Below are 23,512 nucleotides of genomic sequence, written 5' to 3' on the forward strand. Positions count from 1 at the left end.
TTCATACGAGGCATGTAGTGAAGTCAAGGTCACTCTGGACCTGCACCTTTTATTTCACAGCTCTGGAATGCTGCACTTGCCTGAGACCTGTCCTTATATATCTGTCTCTTGCAAGTGCACCCCTGGTGGTAAGGTATGCTGGTGGTTACAGGTCATATCTTATTACAGTCATGTATAGCATGTTAGGATACAATTATACATAATAATGTAAGATACATTACATCACCCTTCCCCAAGGTCTTATTGTCTTTATAGGTTCAGTCTCTCAGGTGATCTATGCTTTCGCGTGGAGCGTCTGAGTTGTGGTTCAGTTGTTTGCCTTGGTATCTGTTTTTCTTTGGGTGTGGTTGCTGGTATCTCATCTGGGCTGAATGTTTCGATTGGTGTGATTGTTGTTGACTCGCCTGGGCTGTCTGTTGGGATTGCCCTTTCATCAGGTTGTTCCCTCTGTCTGTCCACCAGGTGTGGTGCAAGTTCCACATTGTAGTCTGCCTCTGGTTCCGCAGTGTTGTTGGTAAATCTGCTTTTGACTTGGTCTACAGGCCTCCAGCAGGTTTTGCCATTGTCCATTTGTACTACCAGTAGCCTGTTTCCTTCCTTGCTCGTTACTGTCCCTGCAAGCCATTTGGGACCCCTGCCATAGTTTAGTACAAACACTTTGTCCTCTATCTCATTCCATCTCCCCCTCGAACCTCTGTCATGGTACTCAGTCAGCTTACGGCGCTTTGCCTCAACGATTTCGTGCATGTCTGGGAGGATTAATGAGAGCCTTGTTTTTAAAGTCCTTTTCATAACAGTTGCGCGGGGGGGATCCCAGTCATTGAGTGCAGACGAGATCTGTATGCCAGCAGCAGTCGCGACAGGCGACCCTGCAGCATGGGACCTTGGATTTTAAGCATGCCTTGTTTAATGATTTGCACTGCTCTCTCCGCCAGTCCGTTGGAGGCCGGCTTAAACGGTGCCGTCTTGACGTGATTTATGCCGTGGTCAATTATAAAGTCTTGGAATTCTGCGCTGGTGTCAGGGATTCCGTGCGTTGCAAACATGGTTGCGAGGCTCTCCACAGTGGTGGAGGTTGTGCTCGAGTTTAAAATGGTGCATTCGATCCACTTTGAAAATGCATCTACAACAACGAGGAACATTTTGCCCATGAATGGGCCCGCATAGTCTACGTGCACCCGCAACCACGGTTTGGTAGGCCAGGGCCAGGGGCTCAGTGGAGCCTCCCTGGGGGCATTGCTGAGTTGGGCACAAATGGTGCACCTTCGGATGCAGAGCTCCAGGTCCGCGTCAATACCAGGCCACCAGACGTGAGATCTGGCTATGGCCTTCATGAGAACGATCCCCGGGTGATCGCGGTGGAGCTCCCGGACAAATGCCTCTCTGCCTCACAGAGGCATGACTACTCGGCTGCCCCACATCAGGCAGTCTGCTTGTAGTGATAGCTCATGCATGCGCCTGTGAAAGGGTTTTAATTGCTCGGGGCAGGCATCGCGAGCCTCTGCCCAGTCACCGGTTAGGACACATCTTTTTACTAAGGATAACGTGGGGTCGCTGGCCATCCAGGCTCTGATTTGGCGAGCCGTCATGGGCAAACCTGTGGACTCAAAGGCATTGATTGCCATGACTATCCCACAGTCCTGTTCGTCAGACCCTTCAGTGGTCGCCAGGGGTAGCCTGCTGAGCACGTCGGCACAGTTGTCTGCGCCTGGTCTGTGCCTTATGGTATAGTCGTAGGACGCCAGCATGATTGCCCACCATTGAATTCGCGCTGAGGCGTTGCCGTTTATTGCCTTGCTCTCGGATAGGAGGGATGTGAGGGGCTTGTGGTCGGTTTCTAACGCGAACTTGGCCCCGAAAAGGTATTGGTGCATCTTTTTGACACCATACACGCACGCGAGCGCCTCCTTCTCTACCATTCCATACCCGCGCTCCGCCCGCGAAAGTGACCTGGAGGCATAAGCTATGGGTTGTAATTTGCCCGCACTATTGACATGTTGCAAAACGCACCCGATCCCATACGCTGACGCATCGCATGTGAGAACTATCTTTTTACCTGGGTCAAAGAAAGTCAAAACACTGTTGGAACACAGAAGGTTGAATGCCTTATTGAAGGCGCGTTCCTGGGCGTCCCCCGAAAATCAATCGCGCCCCTTTCTGAGTAGCACGTGGAGAGGCTCCAGCAAAGTGCTTAAGTTCTGCATAAAGTTCCTAAAGTAATTGAGTTGCCCGAGAAAGGCGCGCAGTTCTGAGACATTCCGGGGCCTGGGTGCCAGGCGAATTGCTTCTGTTTTTGACTCTGTTGGGCGGATTCCATCAGCGGCAATTCTTCTGCCCAAAAATTCAACCTCGGGTGCGAGAAACAGGCACTTGGATTTCTTGACTCGTAGGCCTACCCGATCCAACCGCTTTAGTACTTCCTCCAAATTACGGAGATGGGAGTCGGTGTCCCTGCCCGTGATAAATATGTCGTCTTGAAATACAACCGTCCCCGGGATGGACTTGAGCAGGCTCTCCATGTTGCGCTGGAATATGGCAGCTGCCGATCTGATGCCGAATGGGCATCGATTGTACATGAAAAGGCCTCGATGTGTGTTGATGGTGGTGAGTAGCTTGGATTCCTCGGTCAATTCTTGCGTCATATACGCAGATGTGAGGTCTAATTTTGACATTAACATGCTGCAACACACACCCGACCCCATAGGACGACGCATTGCCAATGTGGCAAATATGTCCTCCACTCTGGGCAGCGGGTACTGGTCCTGTAGGGAGACTCTGTTTATGGTAGATTTGTAGTCCCCACAGATTCGTACGGATCCATCAGGCTTCATGACTGGGACGATGGGACTTGCCCAGTCGTTAAATTCCACAGGTGATATAATGCCTTCCCGCAGAAGCCTGTCTAGTTCGTGTTCAATCTTTTCCCTCATCACATAGGGTACAGCTCTGGCCTTGTGATGGACCGGTCTACCATCCTGTGTGATGTAGATTTTGACTTTGGCCCCTTTGAAAGTGCCCACACCTGGCTGAAAGAGATGTTCAAATCGCTTTATAACTGTTGAGCAGGAGGTCTGTTCCTCTAATGACATGGCATGGACATCATCCCATTTCCAGTTTAGTTTTGCCAGCCAGCTTCTCCCCAGCAGTGCTGGGGGTCTCCGGGGACAATCTACAGGGGAAGTCAGTTCACTGTCCCTTTGTGTGTGACAGAGAGCATGGCGCTGCCGAGGACTGGTACGATTTATTTGGTATAGGTCCTTAGTTTGGTGTCGACCCTTGTGAGTTTTGGTCTGTCTCTTTTATGCGGTCACAGTTGTTCAAATTGTTGAGCGCCCATGAGAGGTTGACTCGCTCCTGTATCCAGCTCCATGTTGACAGATATCCCGTTGAGTAGGACCCTCATCATTATAGGAGGCATCCTGTCGTAGGAGCAGCGGACATTGATTGTGTTGACCCGCTGTACATCGGTGTCCTGGGTACTGTCCTCACCGTCTCCTGGTCCGCTTTCCAACCCATCCGATTCGTATACCAGCCGAGCTGCCGTTTTTTTGCACATGCGGGCCAAATGTCCTGTATATTCACAGTTCCTGCAAACAGCCTGCTGAAATCGACATCCCCTTGCCGAGTGCCCACCCCCACACCTCCAGCACAGACTGCTTGCAAAGAATGAGCTGCGTCTGGCTGATCTCTCTTGAGCTTCTCTCAGTTTGTAGTTGATTGCTCGCATTGTGGGTTGATGAGGTGTGAACGGCCGTTCCTGTGACCCTTGATGGCTTTTGTTGCCACTGCTTGCTGTCGAAAGCCTATTCTGCCGGTTTTGTCTGTGTGTGGGGGCAGCAGCTTTTCTGATGCTGTGAACTCCTTGTACCATTATTTTGTTAGTTGTCATACCTGCATTGTAAATCAACCTCGTTTCTTCTTCCCCTACCAAGAATGTCTGTGCAACCAGCGCTGATGCCTCTAAGGTCAAGTTCTTGGTCTCTATGAGCTTTCGGAATATGCCTGCGTGGCCTATTACTTCAATGAAAAAGTCTCTTAGCATTTCTCTCCTCAGTTCATCGGAGAACTCACATAAACAAGCCAACCTCCGAAGTTCCGCCACGAAGTCGAGTATGCTCTGGCCCACACAGCGTCTGTAGTTGTAGAACCTGTGTCTGGCCATGTGTAGGCTGCTCACTGGCTTCAGGTGGTCTCTTACCAGTGTGCTCAATTCTTCAAACGACTTGCTTGCTGGTTTCTCAGGTGCCAACAGATCTTTCATTAAAGCTTATGTTTTCGAGCCACAGCTGGTCAAGAGATAGGCTCTTCTCTTGTCTGCCATATCGTCGCCTAACCAGTCTTTAGTTACAAAGCTTTGCTGGAGCCTTTCTATAAAGTCCTCCCAATTGTCTCTCGCATTGTACTTTTCATCTAATCCGTTGTTCGCCATTCTGTGGATTCTGTAATCCCGTAACCCGTCGCCACTGTAAAGTCCTGCCCCCTCAGTACAGATTCATACGAGGCATGTAGTGAAGTCAAGGTCACTCTGGACCTGCACCTTTTATTTCACAGCTCTGGAATGCTGCACTTGCCTGAGACCTGCCCTTATATACCTGTCTCTTGCAAGTGCATCCCTGGTGGTAAGGTATGCTGGTGGTTACAGGTCATATCTTATTACAGTCATGTATAGCATGTTAGCATACAGTTATATATAATAATGTAAGATACATGACTTAAATGACTTGGACTTGAAAGTTGGGGGTATGATTAAGAAGTTTGCAGATGACACTAAAATTGGCTGTGTGGTTGATAATGAAGAAGAAAGCTGCGGACTGCAGGAAGATATCAATGTACTGGACAGGTGGCAAATGGAATTCAATCCGGAGAAGTGTGAGGTAATGCATTTGGGGAGGTCTAACAAGGCAAGGGAATACACATTAAATGGTACAACACAGAAAATTGTAGTGGAACAAAGGAACCTTGGAGCGCAGGTCCCTGAAGGTAACAGGCCAGGTTGATAAGCTGGTTAAGAAGGCATATGTAATACTTGCCTTTATTCGTCGAGGCGTGGAATTCAAGAGCAAGGAGGTTATACTTGAACTGTATAAAACACTGGTTCGGCCACAGCTGGAGTACTGTGTGCAATTCTGGTCACCACATTACAAGAGGATGTGATTGCACTAGAAAGGGTGTAGAGGAGGTTTACAAGAATGTTGCCTGGACTGGAGAATTTTGACTATGAGGAAAGATTGGTGATGCTGTGTCTGTTTTCTTTGGAACAGAGGAGACTAAGGGGAGACCTGAGTGAGGTGTATAAAATTTATGAGGGGTCTGGATAGAGTGGATAGGAAGGACCCGTTTCCCTTCGCAGAGGGGGCAACACCTAGGGTGTATAGATTTAAAGTAATTGGCGGAGGTTTAGAGGAGATAAGAGGGGAAGTTCTTCACCCAGAGGGTGGTGGGAGTCTGGAACTCACTGCCTGAAAGGGTGGTAGAGGCAGAAACCCTCACCACATTTAAAAAAATACTTGGATGTGCACTTAAAGTGACGTAATCTACAGGGCTACGGACCACAAGCTGGAAAGTGGGATTAGGCTGGATAGCTCTTGGTCAGCCTCCTTCCACGCTGTAAATTTCTATCATTCTATGAAATACTGGTTTCTTCTGCGCTCAATAGGAACCTGGTTTTTCCTTGCTATATTACAGTTGCAATATAAATGATCATTTTGCAAAGGTAGATGTTGACAAATCAAGGTGAAAGACCGAGAGCCATAGTAGATCACCACCAAAGTTGAAAAGTATAAAAGAGAAGACTAGGGAAAACCCAGGAGTAGAGATTTACTGAAGCCAAATTTGGGTTTTAAAAGCTAGAGGTTTGCAGAAGGAAGGAAAGACTGCGGAAGATAGAGAGCTCTACTGCTTAGTTTGTGGTACATATACAAATCAAGCTTTTCTTTTATAGGCCTTAAAGCAAGTTGCCGCAAGTACAATATCATGCCGATCAAGTGTCATCTCATTCTTTGGCTGATAATTGGATCAACAGAAAATAATTTTTGGATACTAAGGAAATCAAGGGATATGGGGATAGTGTGGGAAGATGGAGATTGAGGTAGACGATCAGCCATGATCATATTGAATGACGGAGCAGGCTCAAAGGGCCGAATGGCCTATTCCTGCTCCTATTTCTTCTTATGTAGCTGTGGTCACTGTTGTAACTCATTAATGGCACATAGACTGATTAAGTGAGTGGGCAAAACTGTGGCCGATGGAGTTGAATGCGAAGAAGTGAGGGGACATCCACTTTTGACCCAAGGAAGGCAAATCAGAAGGTTTTCTTAATGATGAGCGACTAGGAACTATGGAGGAACAAAGGGGTTTTGGTGTTGAGGTACACAAATCACTAAAAGTTAGTGCATAGGTACAAAAAGTAAGCAAAAAGCTTCATGGAATGTTGGCCTTTATCTTAAGGGAATTGGAATTCAGAAGTGAATTACCGCTTCCCAAACCGCCAGCCAAGTTTACAACGCCTCCTCCTGCTGGCGTTATCGGCACGAGGCGATAAAGCAGGGGGCGAAAGTTAATTTCACATCCGGGGCGATAACGGGGCACAGCGCATTTTATGACATCACGATCTGCAAGGCACTAGAGGCCCAGGTGCCACGAATTAGCACCAGCGCTAAATCGGCACTGAAGTTCGCGGGCACCACTGCATTCGCCATGCCCAGTCGCTAACCCCTTAACACCCCGTTACCTCCTGGGGGGAGCACTAATGGGAGGCACTAACCACCGAAATTCTAGTCCCAAGTCTTTACCAGGCGGCATTTGTACAAAGCGTAAAAAGGTTTTCTTTTCAGATCAGTTTTAAGTAGCATTATGTGATGGATGGGGTGTTATATTCTAGCTGTAAGGGGTAAAGGTCAAACCTTTCTTACCGTTTTCTGCAGTTCCTGAATGTTAGTTTCCCAGTTTTTGTCTTCTTGTGAAATTTGTCTAAACATGTAAAATTATAAAGTCACAAAATGAAATCAATGTGTTCAAAAGTTACAGTAATGAAACAAAGCAAGTCAAAGCCAGTCAGAGTTTGCAGTAATGATCCACAAGTGAGACAATGGCAATCTCTATCCGACACGCCCACACCTAACATTCCTAGAAATGCCAAACTCGATCCAAGGTCCCCACACCTAACATTCCTAGAAATGCCAAACTCTATCCAAGGTCCCCACACCTAACATTCCTAGAAATGCCAAACTCGATCCAAGGTCCCCACACCTAACATTCCTAGAAATGCCAAACTCGATCCAAGGTCCCCACACCTAACATTCCTAGAAATGCCAAACTCTATCCAAGGTCCTCACACCTAACATTCCTAGAAATGCCAAACTCTATCCAAGGTCCCCACCCAGCATTCAAAGGACGTTGATTCCAGGATTAAATTTGTTCACTTTTTGTGTTGGTGTAAATTGATCAAGAGATGATTTCAGTAATGTTTCTCAGTTTTAATTCTCTACTTAACACCCTTTCATTTCACCAAATGCAGAAAACATCACACCTAGGACATAGGATTAGTAATTCAGGGTTACAGTGATGCCCATCTCGGCTCTGCAGAGATGTACCTCACAACCATTGTGGAAAACAGCAATACAAAGATTAATGCTCAAGGATGAGTCACACTGCTGCTCCTGCTTGCCTGAATCCAGACTAAATAATGGGCATGAAACATATCGGAGGGTTAGGAATTTAACCTATGGGGAGCTCTCTGGCAGATCCCACCCAAAATATTATAATGCGATTGACCGAGGAAACTCACCAGTCACCAGTGGCCAAGCCAGGCATAAAGCCCACCACACTGAGCTCCCACTGGGATTCATCCAAAGAGCAAGATCCTCACCTCATGTCTGGGTCAGAACAAGATTCTATTTTTTTTTATTCGTTCCGAGATGTGGGTGTCGCTGGCAAGGCCACTATTTATAGCCCATCCCTAATTGCCCTTGAGAAGGTGGTGGTGGTGAGCCTCCTTCTTGAACCGCTGCAGTCCATGTGGTGAAGATACTCCCACAGTGCTGTTAGGGAGGGAGTTCCAGGATTTTGACCCAGTGACAATGAAGGAATGGCAATATATTCCCAAGTCAGGTTGGTGCGTAACTTGAAGGGGAACTTGAAGGTGGTGGTCTTCCCATGCGCCTGCTGCCCTTGTCCTTCTAGGTGGTAGAGGTCACGGGTTTGAGAGGTGCTGCCAAAGAAGCCATGGTGAGTTGCTGCAGTGCATCTTGTCGATGGTACAGACTGCAGCCATGGTGGAGGGAATGAATGTTGAAAGTGGTGGAAGGGGTGCTAATTAAGCAGGCTACTTTATCTTGGATGGTGTTGAGCTTCTTGAGTGCTGTTGGAGCTGCACTCATCCAGGAGTGCATCAAGTGGAGAGTATTCCATCACGCTCTTGACTTGTGCCTTGTAGATGGTGGAAAGGCTTTTGGAGTCAGGAGGTGAGACACTCGCCGCAGAATACCCAACCGCTGACCCGCTCTTGTTGCCACAGTATTTATATGGCTGGTCCAGTTTAGTTTCTGGTCAATGGTGACTCCCCCCCAGGATGTTGATGCTGGAGGATTCGGCGATGGTAATGCCGTTGAATATCAAGGGGAGGTGGTTAGACGCTCGCTTGTTGGAGATAGTCATTGCCTGGCACTTGTGAGGCATGAATGTTACTTGCCACTTATCAGCCCAAGCTCTATTTCATTAATCAACAACTAACATCTATTCCCATTATGATTACATTGAATAGTTAACCTAGTTTTGGTAAACGTTTTCTAAGTACTTTATGATCTTTTACTTTATGATGTGAAATACTAACAACATAACTCAACACACCTCCCTTCTCTACCATTGAGGACAAGACCAACAATGTTGTGGAAACATCATCACCTCCAAGTTCCCTTCCAAGTCACACACTATCCTGACTTGGACATACATAATTTTTCATTCATTGTCACTGGGTCAATCTCCTAGACTTCCCTACCTAACACCATTGTGGGAACATCCCTCATAGGCAGTCCCTCGAAACGAGGATGACTTGCTTCCACGCCAAAAAAGGATGAGTTCACAGGTGTTTCAATGAAGGACCTAATATTCCAGGTCCCGAACTACATCCTAAAGGGGGGAAGATGCCTGTGCGTGGATTTTTTTAACATGTGGTGGCCTTTGCACACCAGCCACCACATGGGCTTGACAGAGCTAGGTCTTGGTCCAGTGGCAAGGGTTACCCAAGAAGCCTGGAGACCTGCTCTGTTGCACGGACCTAGTGAGCACACATATCGCAGTGTGGGCTGGCCCATGCTGCCCCTGGCCCCGAACTCACGCCTCTCCTGGGCCCAATCACAAATGACAGCGAAGAGCGACGTCATCAAGGTCCAAGTCGGTGATTGGAGCGCGGGCAGATACAGCAGGAGCGGCAAGATCTGGGCGAAGGAGCAGCGAGAGACTGTAGAAGGATGTGATCTTTGGTATACCTGAATGTCAGATCACATTAAACTTGATCATTCTGTGACTGCTGTTTCACGGGGTAGTACAACTTCCATTTCCTATATATTAGGAGAGTTACCATATTAGGAACATCACCACAAGAACCGCAGCAGTTTAATGAGAAGGCCCACCACCACCTTCTTAGGACAACGAGGGATGGGCAATAAATGTGGGCTTGCCAACATTGGTCACATACCGAGAACAAGTAAAGAAAACTCAATGTAAACAAATTGGTTTTCAACTTCCTTGAATCCACAAATATGTTCTGAACTCCTCAGATGAACCTTTTGCATTTGAAAGTGAGAAACAACAGAAATGTTTTGACCTTAAATCAGAATATATTGCTTGAAAATCAATGGGAGAGGGTAGAAAAATCTCAGAATTCATAACATTTCTACTATTCCACACAGTAGCAATACTATAAGTTTTGTGGCTGCAGATACAAACCATTTCCTGGCGCAAACTTTACCGCCCCGCCGCCATTACCACCCAAAAAATCCTCCATCCGAAAATCCAGCCCACCGAATCGTACAGCACAGAAAGAGGCTAGTCGGTCCATCATGCCTGTGCCATGCTCTTTGAAAGAGCTTTGCAATTTGTCCCACTCCCCTGCTCTTTCCCCATAGCCCTGCAAATCTTTCCGATTCAAACATGTCTCCAATTATCTTTTGAAAGTTACATAGAAACATAGAAACATAGAAAATAGGTGCAGGAGTAGGCCATTCGGCCCTTCTAGCCTGCACCGCCATTCAATGAGTTCATGGCTGAACATGTAACTTCAGTACCCCATTCCTGCTTTCTCACCATACCCCTTGATTCCCCTAGTAGTAAGGACTTCATCTAACTCCTATTTGAATATATTTAGTGAATTGGCCTCAACAACTTTCTGTGGTAGAGAATTCCACAGGTTCACCACTCTCTGGGTGAAGAAATTCCTCCTCATCTCGGTCCTAAATGGCTTACCCCTTATCCTTAGACTGTGTCCCCTGGTTCTGGACTTCCCCAACATTGGGAACATTCTTCCTACATCTAACCTGTCTAACCCCATCAGAATTTTAAACGTTTCTATGAGGTCCCCTCTCATTCTTCTGAACTCCAGTGAATACAAGCCCAGTTGATCCAGTCTTTCTTGATAGGTCAGTCCCGCCATCCTGGGAATCAGTCTGGTGAACCTTCGCTGCACTCCCTCAATAGCAAGAATGTCCTTCCTCAGGTTAGGAGACCAAAACTGTACACAATACTCCAGGTGTGGCCTCACCAAGGCCCTGTACAACTGTAGCAACAGCTCCCTGCCCCTGTACTCAAATCCCCTCGCTATGAAGGCCAACATGCCATTTGCTTTCTTAACTGCCTGCTGTACCTGCATGCCAACCTTCAATGACTGATGTACCATGACACCCAGGTCTCTTTGCACCTCCCCTTTTCCTAATCTGTCACCATTCAGATAATAGTCTGTCTCTCTGTTTTTGTCTACTATTGAATCTGCTTCCACCACCCTTTCAGGCAGTGCAGTGCATTCTAGATCATAACACCACACTGTGTAAAAAGAACTCTCCTCATCTCTCCCCACCTGGTTCTTTTGCCAATTATCTTCAAGCGGTGTCCTTCGGTTATTGACCCAACTAAAGCTCATACTGTTACTAACTCCTCACCAGCTGTGAAATCCACATTCCAAGATAACATGAGGATACTTCCACTGAGCCCAGTTAGCTCCTTTGAATTAATGAAACAGTTTGTTCCTATCTATTCTGCAAAGACCCCTATCATTTATGGACACTAACTAAAGCTCATACTGTTACTAACTCCTCACCAGCTGTGAAATCCACATTCCAAGATAACATGAGGATACTTCCACTGAGCCCAGTTAGCTCCTTTGAATTAATGATTTGTGTCTTAACTCTTCTTTGCCGATATGTTTAAAACAGTGTTGAAAGTTCCCTGATGGCTTAGTGCCTGAACACACCACATGGTGTGGCATCAAGCAACGCAGACCAGAAGGTTGCAGGTTCAATTCCCACCATGTGACGTGTTAATTGATTTCAGCCAGGGTGACAGTTTGGAGTGTTCCAGTTGGCATCAGTGCCCTGGTTAAGGGGGAAGGAAAGAAAAAAGAAATTCACCCTTGCTTCCTGATCCAGAGTAGTTTTTTTCCCCTTTGTTTCATCTCATGGTTCACTACGTTAAAGGCGCTATATAAATACAAGTTGTTGTTCTTCTTATTGAACCTGGGTTTTTCTGCGGTTTATTGGCTCCCCCAGGAGGATACATGGCTGTAAGATGGGGGCATGGTGGGCGGGAGCTGATGGGGGGGAAGTGTTTGATCATGAAGCTCCGGCTATCATGGTGTGTAGGGCGGCCTTGGTGGACCAACTGGTCTTTTCCTGTTTGTCAATTTGGTATGTTCGTATCTTCTAACAGCCCTGAGGCTGCTGAAACCCTTCACCAAGGACTGATTTCTGTGATGCTTTCTCGAGTGGCCTTCCTGCTACCATCCTTCACAAATTTCAGCTAATGCAGAACTCTGTACTCTGGGTTTTTCCCCGCACTAAGTCCCATATAAAGGGTCCCACACAGACTCTAACTCAATTAATAATTTTAAAATCTGGAGATCAGTAGATTTTTGCTGGCCAAGGGTATTAAGCGATATATAGAGCCAAGTCGGGTAAATGGAGTACGGATGCAGACCAGTCAGGATCTCACATGAATGGCAGAACAGGCTCGACGGGCTGAATGGCCTACTTCTGTTCCTACATCCATCACCTCCACGCTCTCTATTTTTCTCCCTGTGGACTAGCAAGACTTCAAGGGTCTCGGCCTCATTTCAAATTCCTCCCTGAACTTGCTCCACTTTTTTCTAAGAAGCCTTCCCCAGCCATCAGTCCCAGCCTCTGTTCCTTTTACTGTGGATTATTTCTTGTTCCCCACTGCTCCATCTTCAGAGGGTGATGTTTCAGTCACTATGCATCTGCTCTCTGGAATTCTTGCCCCAAAGCCTTGTTACTTCCCTCCCTCCTTTCAAAATCCTCCTTGAACCTATCCCATGAACTGCCCCTTTTGTCTGGCCAGCGCAACTCCACCCCCACAAATTATTTCCCCTCCTGCTCAGTGCCCATCTTTCTTCTTTGCTAAGAGCTCGGATAGTCTTTATATAAGAATACTATCTAAATTTTGCAGGAAAGTCCGCATGCATAAGCATCGAGTATCATAGAATCATAGAATGGTTACAACACGGAAGGCCATTCAGCCCATCGAGCCCGTGCCGGCTCTCTGCAAGAGCACTTCGGTTAGTCCCACTCCCCTGCCCGTTCCCTGTAGCCCTGCAAATGTTTTTCTTTCAGGTACTTATCCAATTCCCTTTTGAAAGCCGTGATTGAGTCTGCCTCCACCACCCTTTCAGACAGTGCATTCCAAATCCTAACCACTCGCTGCGTAAAACCGTTTTTTCTCATGTCACCTTTGGTTCTTTTGCAAATCACTTTAAATCTGTGTCCTCTGGTTCTCGACCCTTCCGCCAATGGGAACAGTTTCTCTCTATCCACCCTGTCTAGACCCCTCATGATTTTGAACACCTCCATCAAATCTCCTCTCAATCTTCTCTGCTCCAAGGAGAACAATCCCAGCTTCTCCAGTTGATCCACGTAACTGAAGTCTCTCATCCCTGGAACCATTCTCGTAAATCTTTTCTGCACCCTCTCTCAGGCCTACACATCCTTCCTAAAGTGCAGTGCCCAGAATTGGACACAATACTCCAGTTGAGGCTGAACCAGTGTTTTATACAGGTTCATCATAATTTCCATGCTTTTGTACTCTATACCTCTATTCATGAAGCTCAGGATCACTTGAGATTTTTTAACTGCTTTCTCAACCTACCCTGCCACCTTCAATGATTTGTGCACATATACCCCTTGGTCTATCTGTTCTTGCACCCGCTTTAGGATTGTATCCTTTAGTTTATACTCCCTCTCCTCTTTCTTTCTACCAAAATGTATCACTTTACACTTTTCTGCGTTAAATTTAATCTGCCACATGTCCGCCTATTCCATCAGTGTGTCTATATCCTCTTGAAGCCCATCACTGTTTACTATATTGCAAGTTTTGTGGTCATTGGCAAATTTTGAAATTGTGCCCTGTACAGCCACATCCAAGTCATTAATATATATCAAGAAAAGCAGTGGTCCTCGTACCGACCCCTGGGGAACACCACTGTAACAACTGGGTCAGGCTTTTCTGTGATGTCTCTCATGACCAAGTAGCTTGCCTGGAATGGCACAACATTAATGTTGAAGTGGGTGAAGCTGCTACCACCCTTGGGACCACATCCGGGGAGGATTTGGTGCATTCAGGAGGAGCAGGCTTGGGTTAGCTAACAAAATGAATTAAGCGCATATCACTTCTAGGAGATCTCCAGACTTTAATCAATAGACAGATCCTCAATGCTGTGCAGTTAACGGAGCAATGCCAGCTGGCATGGGCGAACTCTTCTTTTTCCTTGCTCCCAGATACGTGAGATGGTGAGAATTAAATCAGTGTGAAATGTGGAACAGTTAACAGACGTTGGGGGGATTGCAGTGGGAACTGAAGTGATGAGATTGGATATGGAGCATAAATCAGTTGTATTTAAATGCAAATCAGTAAGTCATCCAAAAAGTCACTTAAAATTGATAGGCCTGCTCGAGTTAGAAAGAGTCCCACTGGGAACCCTCTGTGAAGGTAACTGATCAAGCATTACACAGGCTATAATTTAATTGCAATTCTACAACCTAGCCAGGAAAGCGATGGGCAAAAAAAAAAACGAACCTTTGAAAGGTCCTAAGCTTTTTCCTGAGCATGTTCTCCAGGGTGAGAACCTTCTGCATTAGCAGGCACTTCACTGCGGTTTCTTCCCGACTGGCAGGGTTAATGCGCTGAGCGGTCAGTCTCCAAACATGAATCTCATGTTTCAGCTCTGGGGGAAAAGAAGAAAAAAAATCAGAAGGAAAAAATAGAGAGACATAGTACAAGAACATGACAGAATAAGTTAACACTCACAAGAGATAGTAATGGTGCTTCTTGTAATATAGGGGCCGAAATTCAGTGCAGCCAGAAAGCTGGTGGTGTTAAGGCCTTTTTTCCCCAATTAGCGCCGCAAAGTTTGCCCCAGTTAAGACTGCAAATTTCAGCTTTGCAGAGTTAATAAGAATGGAACACTTTTTTGTGGTCAAAAAGTTGAATTTGGATCCAGTCTTATTAGCCTAGCAAAGCTGAAATTTGCCGTCTTAATTGGGACATTATCCCCACAGGAAATTCACCCTTAGGCAGCTGCCATTGCAGCAGAGGGGAAATTAAGGATAGTGTTAAAGCCAAGGAAGAGGCATATAAATTGGCTAGAAAAAGCAACAAACCTGAGGACTGGGAGAAATTTAGAATTAAACAGAGGAGGCCCAAGGGTTTAATTAAGAGGGGGAAAATAGAGTACATGAGGAAGCTTGTAGGGAACATAAAAACTGACTGCAAAAGCTTCTATAAATATTTGAAAAGAAAAAGATTAGTGAAGACAAATGTAGGTCCCTTGCAGTTGGATTCAGGTGAATTTATAATGGGGATCAAAGAAATGGCAGACCAATTGAACAAATACTTTGGTTCTGTCTTCACGAAGGAAGACACAAATAACCTTCCGAATGTACTAGGGGACAGTAGATCTAGTGAGAAGGAGGCACTGAAGGATATCCTTATTAGGCGGGAAATTGTGTGAAGGAAATCGATGGGATTGAAGGCCGATAAATCCCCGGGGCCTGATAGTCTGCATCCCAGAGTATTTAAGGAAATGGCCCTAGAAATAGTGGATGCATTGGTGATCATTTTCCAACAGTCTATCAACTCTGGATCCGTTCCTATGGACTGGAGGGTAGCTAATGTAACACCACTTTATAAAAAAGGAGGGAGAGAGAAAACGGATAATTATAGACTGGTTAGCCTGACATCAGTAGTGGGGAAAATGTTGGAATCAAGCACTAAGGATGAAATAGCAGCACATTTGGAAAGCAGTGACAGGATCGGTCCAAGTCAGCATGGATTTATCAAAGGGAAATCATGCTTGACGAATCTTCTGGAATTTGTTGAGGATGTAACTGGTAGAGTGGACAAGGGAGAACCAGTGGATGTGGTGTATTTGGACTTTCAGAAGGCTTTTGACAAGGTCCCGCACAAGAGATTGGTGTGCAAAATCAAAGCGCGTGGTATTGGGGGTAATGTACTGACGTGGATAGAGAACTGGTTGGCAGACAGGAAGCAGAGTGTCGGGATAAACGGGTCCTTTTCAGAATGGCAGGCAGTAACTAGTGGAGTGCCGCAGTGCTGGCTCAGTGCCGGGACCCCAGCTATTTACAATATACATTAACGATTTCGATGAAGGAATTGAGTGTAATATCTCCAAATTTATGGATGACACTAAACTGGGTGGCGGTGTGAGCTGTGAGGAGGACGTTAAGAGGCTGCAGGTGCAGGTTAGGTGAGTGGGCAAATGCATGGCAGATGCAGTATAATGTGGATAAATGTGAGGTTATCCATTTTGGGGGCAAAAACACAAAGGCAGAATATTATCTGAATGGCGGCAGCTTAGGAAAAGGGGAGGTGCAACGAGACCTGGGTGTCATGGTTCATCAGTGGGCATGCAGGTACAGCAGGCGGTGAAGAAGGCAAATGGTATGTTGGCCTTCATAGCTAGGGGATTTGAGTATAGGAGCAGGGAGGTCTTACTGCAGTTGTACAGGGCCTTGATGAGGCCTCACCTGGAATATTGTGTTCAGTTTTGGTCTCCTAATCTGAGGAAGGATGTTCATGCTATTGAGGGAGTGCAGTGAAGGTTCACCAGACTGATTCCAGGGATGGCCGGGCTGTCATATGAGGAGAGACTTGATCAACTGAACCTTTATTCACTGGAGTTTAGAAGGATGAGAGGGGATCTCATAGAAACGTATAAGATTCTGAAGGGACTGGACAGGTTAGATGCGGGAAGAATGTTCCCGATGTTGGGGAAGTCCAGAACCAGAGGTCATAGTCTTAGGATAAGGGGTCAGCCATTTAGGACTAAGATGAGGAGAAACTTCTTCACTCAGAGAGTTGTTAACCTGTGGAATTCCCTACCGCAGAGAGTTGTTGATGCCAGTTCATTGAATATATTCAAGAGGGAGTTAGATATGGCCCTTACGGCTAAAGGGGATCAAAGGGTATGGAAAGAAAGCAGGAAAAGGGTACTGAGGGAATGATCAGCCATGATCTCATTGAATGGCGGTGCAGGCTCGAAGGGCCGAATGGCCTACTCCTGCATCTATTTTTCTATGTTTCTATGTTTCTAGCACAGGCATGAGGGAACAAGCACATCAGTGCTGCTTTGGAGAGGATGGCCGCGGCTCTGCAAGAGTCAACGGAGCGTCTAAATCCTGTTATATCTGGTGGCTTTCAGACTATGGCTGCTTGCATGCAGTCTCAGCTGGATGCCCCACCCAACCACCCGAGACCTCAGTGTTGCTTTCGCAGCTGGGTCCACCACGGGCCATGGGGGACCTTCCGATGTGGTGCCACAGCACCGATGTGAGCTCCCTCAGATTGGTGGTGGTGGTATTGTACCACCCCTAGTGAGTTACTCAGGCTCCTCGGACCAGGATACGGATGATGCGCGCCCTCCAACTCGCAGCATTCCTAGCCCCAGACCGGTCACTCTGCCAGTACCTCCATGCATGGCCTCGCCCGAGCCAAGCCAGACTGAACCCTCCGAGGAAGGTGTTGACCAGCCTCCAGCCGGCCTTTCCAGGCCCAAAGCTGCTCGAGGGCATCCTAGAAGGACATCTGCAGCTTCCACAGAAGGAAGCCTTCCCAGACCCATGAGTCAGCCAGAGGGGAGACACTGAGGCGAAGTCGCAGGTAGGCACGCATAAGAGGGGTTATAAGGAAATGCATAAGGGTGGTAAATGATGTTTATGTGTTACTTTTCTGCACTGTTTATTGTTTTGGGGGTTGTTTATAGCTATATTGATTATGAATTCAATCTTTATTTTTCGCACTTAATTTGAGGTGAGCATCATTATCATCATAGGCAGTCCCTTGGCATCGAGGAAGACTTGCTTCCACTCTTAAAGTGAGTTCTCAGGTGACTGAAGAGTCCAATGCAGGACCTACAGTCTCTGTCATAGGTGGGGCAGACAGTGTTTGAAGGAAACGATGGGTGGGGAGCCTGGTTTGCCGCACGCTGCTTCCATTGTCTGCGCTTGTTTTCTGCATGCTCTCGGCGATGAGACACGAGGTGCTCAGCGCCCTCCTCGATGCTCTTCCTCCACTTTGGTGGTCTTGGGCCAAGGATTCCCAGGTGCCAGTGGGGATGTTGCACTTTATCAAGGAGGCTTTGAGGGTGTCCTTGAAGCCTTTCCTCTGCCCACCTGGGGCTCGCTTGCCGCGTCAAGATTCCGAGAAGAGCATTTGCTTTGGGAGTCTCATGTCGGGCATGCAGACGATGTGGCCCACCCATTGGAGCTGATTGAGCGTGGTCAGTGCTTCAATGCTGGGGCTGTTGGCCTGGGCGAGAACACTGAGGTTGGTACTGTTATATATGCAAAGTATAGATATACTCTCCGTGTAGTCACTGTACAGTTGTGTAAGGTGGAGACTTGTTACCTGATGTACTATCAATAAGGGTTACACTGTGTATATACTATGCTGGCACCACTAGAGGGTGCAACTGGTGGAGACCGGGGTTTCCTGCCCCTGTGGCAGAGGCTGTCCACCAGAGGGCACTGTGGTGGGAGACCTGAGGGTCACCTGCATAGGTGTGCAGGGCCCAGTATAAAAGGCTGCCCACCATGCTTGTGCCTCACTCTGTAGTTATGAATAAAGGACCAAGGTCATTACAGTTTGAGTACAACAGATTGCCTCGTGGAGTCATTCATAAGTGCATTACAGACATAACAGGTACGTCTGTCCTCCCAATGGATTTGCAGGATCCTGCAGAGGCAGCACTTCTCCAGTGCTTTGAGGTGCTGCTGTATATTGTCCATGTCTCTGAACCATATAGGAGGGTGGGTATCAGTACTGCCCTGTAGACCATAAAAGCTTGGTGCCAAATTTGAGGTTCTGGTCTTCAAACACTCTCTTCCTCAGGCGACCGAAGGCTGCGCTGGCACACTGAAGGCGATGTTGGACCTAGTCATCGATGCCTGCCCTTGCTGACAGTAGGTTCCCGAGGTATGGAAAATAGTCCACGTTGTCCAAGGCCTCACCGTAGATTTTGATCATCGGGGGGCAGTACTGTGTGGCAGGTTCAGATTGGTAGAGGACATTTAGTGCAATGTCTGTGCTTTCATATGCCTTGGTGAAGGTGTTGATGGTGGCTTGAAGTTTGGCCTCCGAGCGTGCGCAGACGCAAGCATCATCTGCATACTGTAGTTCGATGGCAGAGGATGTGACGACCTTGGATCTAGCCTGGAGTCGGCAAAGGTTGAACAGATTCTCCACAGTGAATGCCTGGGAAAGCAGACGGAGAACCTATAGCGACTGCAGAGAGATAAGTAATGCAGTCCTAAGGTAAGTGTGATTATTTTTTATTTTAATTTTTTTATGATTTATGTTGTGGTGGCGTGGGCTATGTATTGGGAATGTTTTTGTGAGGGTGTTTTTCAGGTTTCCCCCCCCCCCTCCCAGGCGTCTCTCGGAGCGCTCACAGCCTGTTTCTTTAGCTCGGGAATTTTCCATGCTAACGCCCAAGTGGTGTACAACGCCTTCCTTAGCACTGCGCCCCGGACTTAGGGCTCAACTACCCAATTTTGAAGACTGAGGCGCAAACTATTCCCGGACGCAAACTTTACCGCCCCGCCGCCATTACTGCCCCAAATTCAACAAAGCCAAAAATCCAGCCTTCATGTAGGTTTTGAAATAAAAAGATTCAATATAAAACTGCAACAGCTGTGAAGACCAAATTCGCACATTATTGTCGAGTTTAGCAGTGTTAATAATCCAGTACCACTAATTACAAATAATGTCAAAATTATGAGGGGTTTGGATAGAGAGAAACTATTCAACTGGCAAGAGGGTCAGTAACCAGAGGACATAGATTTAATATAAAGAAAGAAAGACTTACATTTACATAGCGCCTTTCACAACCACCGGATATCCCAAAACGCTTTACAGCAAATTAAGTACTGTACTAGTTTAAGTATAGTCACTGTTGTAATGTAGGAAGTATTGGGAAAAAGAACCAGGAGTTGAGGGAGGGGGGGTGGAGGGGGGTGGTTCTGGGTGGTGGGAGATGAGAATTACTTTTACACAGCAGGTTGTTATGATCTGGCATGCACTGCCTGAAAGGATAATGGAAGCCGATTCAATAGTAACTTACAAAAGGGAATTGAATAAATACTTGAAGAGAAAAGAAAATTCAGGAAAAGGGAACGAGCAGGGGAGTGGGACTAATTGGATAGTTCTTTCAAATAAACCGGCACAGGCATATTGGACTGAATGACCTCCTTCTGTGCTGTATGATTCTCGGAACTGATTTTGGATTCAATGAAGTTGCTAATTGATGGGCTAGATATGTTGTAAGCTAGCCTCCCTGCTCTATGATTCTAAGGGGGAGATATTGGCCTCCTTTCCACCTTCTGTTAGCGCCTCCGGGGGGGGCGATAACAGGGCACTAAGAGCTCACCGACCAGACGTGGCAAAATCACCGACACCCGCGAACTTCCATGGTGGGACCGCCTCGATCACCTGCGTCCCAGAGATCGTGACATCCTCCGGGTGCACAGCACCCAGTTATCGTCCCAGATGTAAAATTCACTTCCGCCCCCTGCAACATTGCCAGGCATCAACTATGGCAGCTGCAGGAGGCATTATCACCTCGGCCAGCGCTTGGGGAGCGGTAATTAAAGCCAGTAGTGATCAGGTAGGCCAAAATGTAATACTATCCCCATGAACTGTATTTAGATTTTTTCCAGCCGCAATGTAACAGCCCTGCAGTCTCTTTGAGTGCTTGGGGCTGCTATGCGCATATTGCAGGTGCCAATGGCAACCATTCCCAGCCTTAGCTTTCAATGACTGCAGAATTGGCCCTTCCCTTTAAGGGAGGGAAGGAGCCTGTGAAACCGACAGCATTGCATGGAACATTATGCAGTGTTCTGCCTCTACTTCCCTTCTCGCTCCCATTAGTGCTCTAAGGGACATGGTAGCGCTTGATTTAAAACTCCACTTCCCTTTTACATAGAAACATAGAAAATAGGTGCAGGAGTAGGTCATTCGGCCCTTCGAGCCTGCACCGCCATTCAATGAGTTCATGGCTGAACATGCAACCTCAGTACCCCATTCCTGCTTTCTCGCCATACCCCTTGATCCCCCCTTAGTCGTAAGGACTACATCTAACTCCTTTTTGAATATATTTAGTGAATTGGCCTCAACAACTTTCTGTGGTAGAGAATTCCACAGGTTCACCACTCTCTGGGTGAAGACGTTTCTCCTCATCTCAGTCCTAAATGGCTTACCACTTATCCTTAGACTGTGACCCCTGGTTCTGGACTTCCCAAACATTGGGAACATTCTTCCTGCATCTAATCTGTCTAAACCCGTCAGAATTTTAAACGTTTCTATGAGATCCCCTCTCATTCTTCTGAACTCCAGTGAATACAAGCCCAGTTGATCCAGTCTTTCTTGATATGTCAGTCCCACCATCCCGGGAATCAGTCTGGTGAACCTTCGCTGCACTCCCTCAATAGCAAGAATGTCCTTCCTTAACTTAGGAGACCAAAACTGTACACAATACTCCAGGCGTGGCCTCACCAAGGCCCTGTATAACTGTAGCAACACCTCCCTGCCCCTCGCTATGAAGGCCAACATGCCATTTGCTTTCTTAACCGCCTGCTGTACCTGCATGCCAACCTTCAATGACTGATGTACCATGACACCCAGGTCTCGTTGCACCTCCCCTTTTCCTAATCTGTCACCATTCAGATAATAGTCTGTCTCTCTGTTTTTACCACCAAAGTGGATAACTTCACATTTATCCACATTATACTTCATCTGCCATGCATTTGCCCACTCACCTAACCTATCCAAGTCACTCTGCAGCCTCATAGCATCCTCCTCGCAGTTCACACTGCCACCCAACTTAGTGTCATCCGCAAATTTGGAGATACTACATTTAATCCCCTCGTCCAAATCATTAATGTACAATGTAAACAATTGGGGCCCCAGCACAGAACCTTGCGGTACCCCACTAGTCACTGCCTGCCATTCTGAAAAGTACCCATTTACTTCTGCTCTTTGCTTCCTGTCTGACAACCAGTTCTCAATCAACGTCAGCACACTACCCTAATCCCATGTGCTTTAACTTTGTGTGGGACCTTGTTGAAAGCCTTCTGAAAGTCCAAATACACCACATCTCTTGGAGCGCTAAACTGGAAGTTCCCGTCGGAATCAATTGTGTAGCGCCCGGCGATACTTTTGCGCTCCGGCAAAGGTTAGTGCCTCAAACCGGGCAATACGCAATTTCTAGCGCCAAGTTTAACAACGTTATATTGTCAATGTACCAGCACCAACCAAAATAGGACATTTTGCTAACTTTAAAAAAACTTAAGGAAAACCACAAAATGTTTTGTTGCTGTTCCTGGTCCACACCACATTGTCCAGTACTAAGTTATGAATAGATAAAGAACTCCACGTGCTGGAAATCTGAAACCAGTTAAACAGCATCTGAAAAAAAATTTTTAAAAGGAAAAACAGGTCCCCATTTTATCATAAAATTTTTACTCAAAATGTCAACCCAAATTTCTACTTTTCAGATAGAGTTTACTTCCAGCATTTTATCATTTTTTAACCAAGAAGGGAATTAATGGTTACGGGGAGCGGGTGGTTAAGTGGAGCTGAGTCCACGGCCAGATCAGCCATGATCTTGTTGAATGGCGGAGCAGGCTTGAGGGGCTAGATGGCCTACTCCTGTTCCTAATTCTTATGTTCTTATGTTCTTATGCACTAACAATATCTTTTTCTGAATCCACTCACAACCCAGATCAATCCGCATCCCAATAAAATCAAACTTTTTATTTTACCAAATAGTTCAGACCAACAACAACTATATACAGCGCCTTTAACATAGTAAAACACCACAAGGCACTTCACAGGAGCATTATCAGACAAAATTTGACACTGAGCCACGTAAGGCGATATTAGGGCAGATGACCAAAAGCTTGGTCAAAGAGGTAGGTTTTCAGGAGCGTCAAAGGAGAGAGAGGTAGAGAGGTAGAGAGGCGGAGAGGTATGGGGAGCGAATTTCAGAGCTTAGGGCCTTGCAGCTGAAGGCATGGCCGCTAATTATGGAGCGATTAAAATCGAGAATGCTCAAGAGGCCAGAATTAGAGGAATGCAGATATCTCGGAGGGTTGTGGGGTTGAAGGAGGTTAGAGATAGAGAGGGGTGAATTTTAAAATCAAGCTGAATTGACCAAGTTGATCGAGGAAATTTGCTAACTGAGCCAAAGTGTTCAACCACATTAAAAATGATGAAATTGGAATGAAGAGGAGAAATCAAACTGAGCATTTTGTCCAAAGAGCAACAGACTTGCAGGAATAAATCACCAGGTAACACAATTGATACAGATAGCAGAAATGAGTTCAAGGGACGATTAAACATAGAAACATAGAAATATAGAAAATAGGTGCAGGAGCAGGCCATTCAGCCCTTCTAGCCTGCACCGCCATTCAATGAGTTCATGGCTGAACATGAAACTTCAGTACCCCCTTCCTGCTTTCTCGCCATAACCCTTGATCCCCCGAGTAGTAAGGACTTCATCTAACTCCCTTTTGAATATATTTAGTGAATTGGCCTCAACTACTTTCTGTGGTAGAGAATTCCACAGGTTCACCACTCTCTGGGTGAAGAAGTTTCTCCTCATCTCGGTCCTAAATGGCTTACCCCTTATCCTCAGACTGTGACCCCTGGTTCTGGACTTCCCCAACATTGGGAACATTCTTTCTGCATCTAACCTGTCTAAACCCGTCAGAATTTT

General features: G+C 46.6%; 1 protein-coding gene across 1 annotated transcript in view; it reads right to left on the minus strand.

Annotated features, from left to right (window-relative positions):
- oca2 (oculocutaneous albinism II) overlaps positions 1–23,512 on the minus strand; it is a 692,205-nt gene that overhangs the window by 251,108 nt on the left and 417,585 nt on the right. The window contains exons 15-16 of the mRNA XM_070891615.1: positions 14,296–14,443; positions 6,912–6,969 (exon numbers count right to left, since the gene is read on the minus strand). Coding sequence (XP_070747716.1) covers positions 6,912–6,969; positions 14,296–14,443 — 206 coding nt within the window. The remainder of the gene's footprint in view (positions 1–6,911; positions 6,970–14,295; positions 14,444–23,512) is intronic.

The sequence above is a fragment of the Pristiophorus japonicus genome, chromosome 10 (genome assembly GCF_044704955.1).
Source record: "Pristiophorus japonicus isolate sPriJap1 chromosome 10, sPriJap1.hap1, whole genome shotgun sequence".
Classification (NCBI taxonomy): domain Eukaryota; kingdom Metazoa; phylum Chordata; class Chondrichthyes; family Pristiophoridae; genus Pristiophorus; species Pristiophorus japonicus.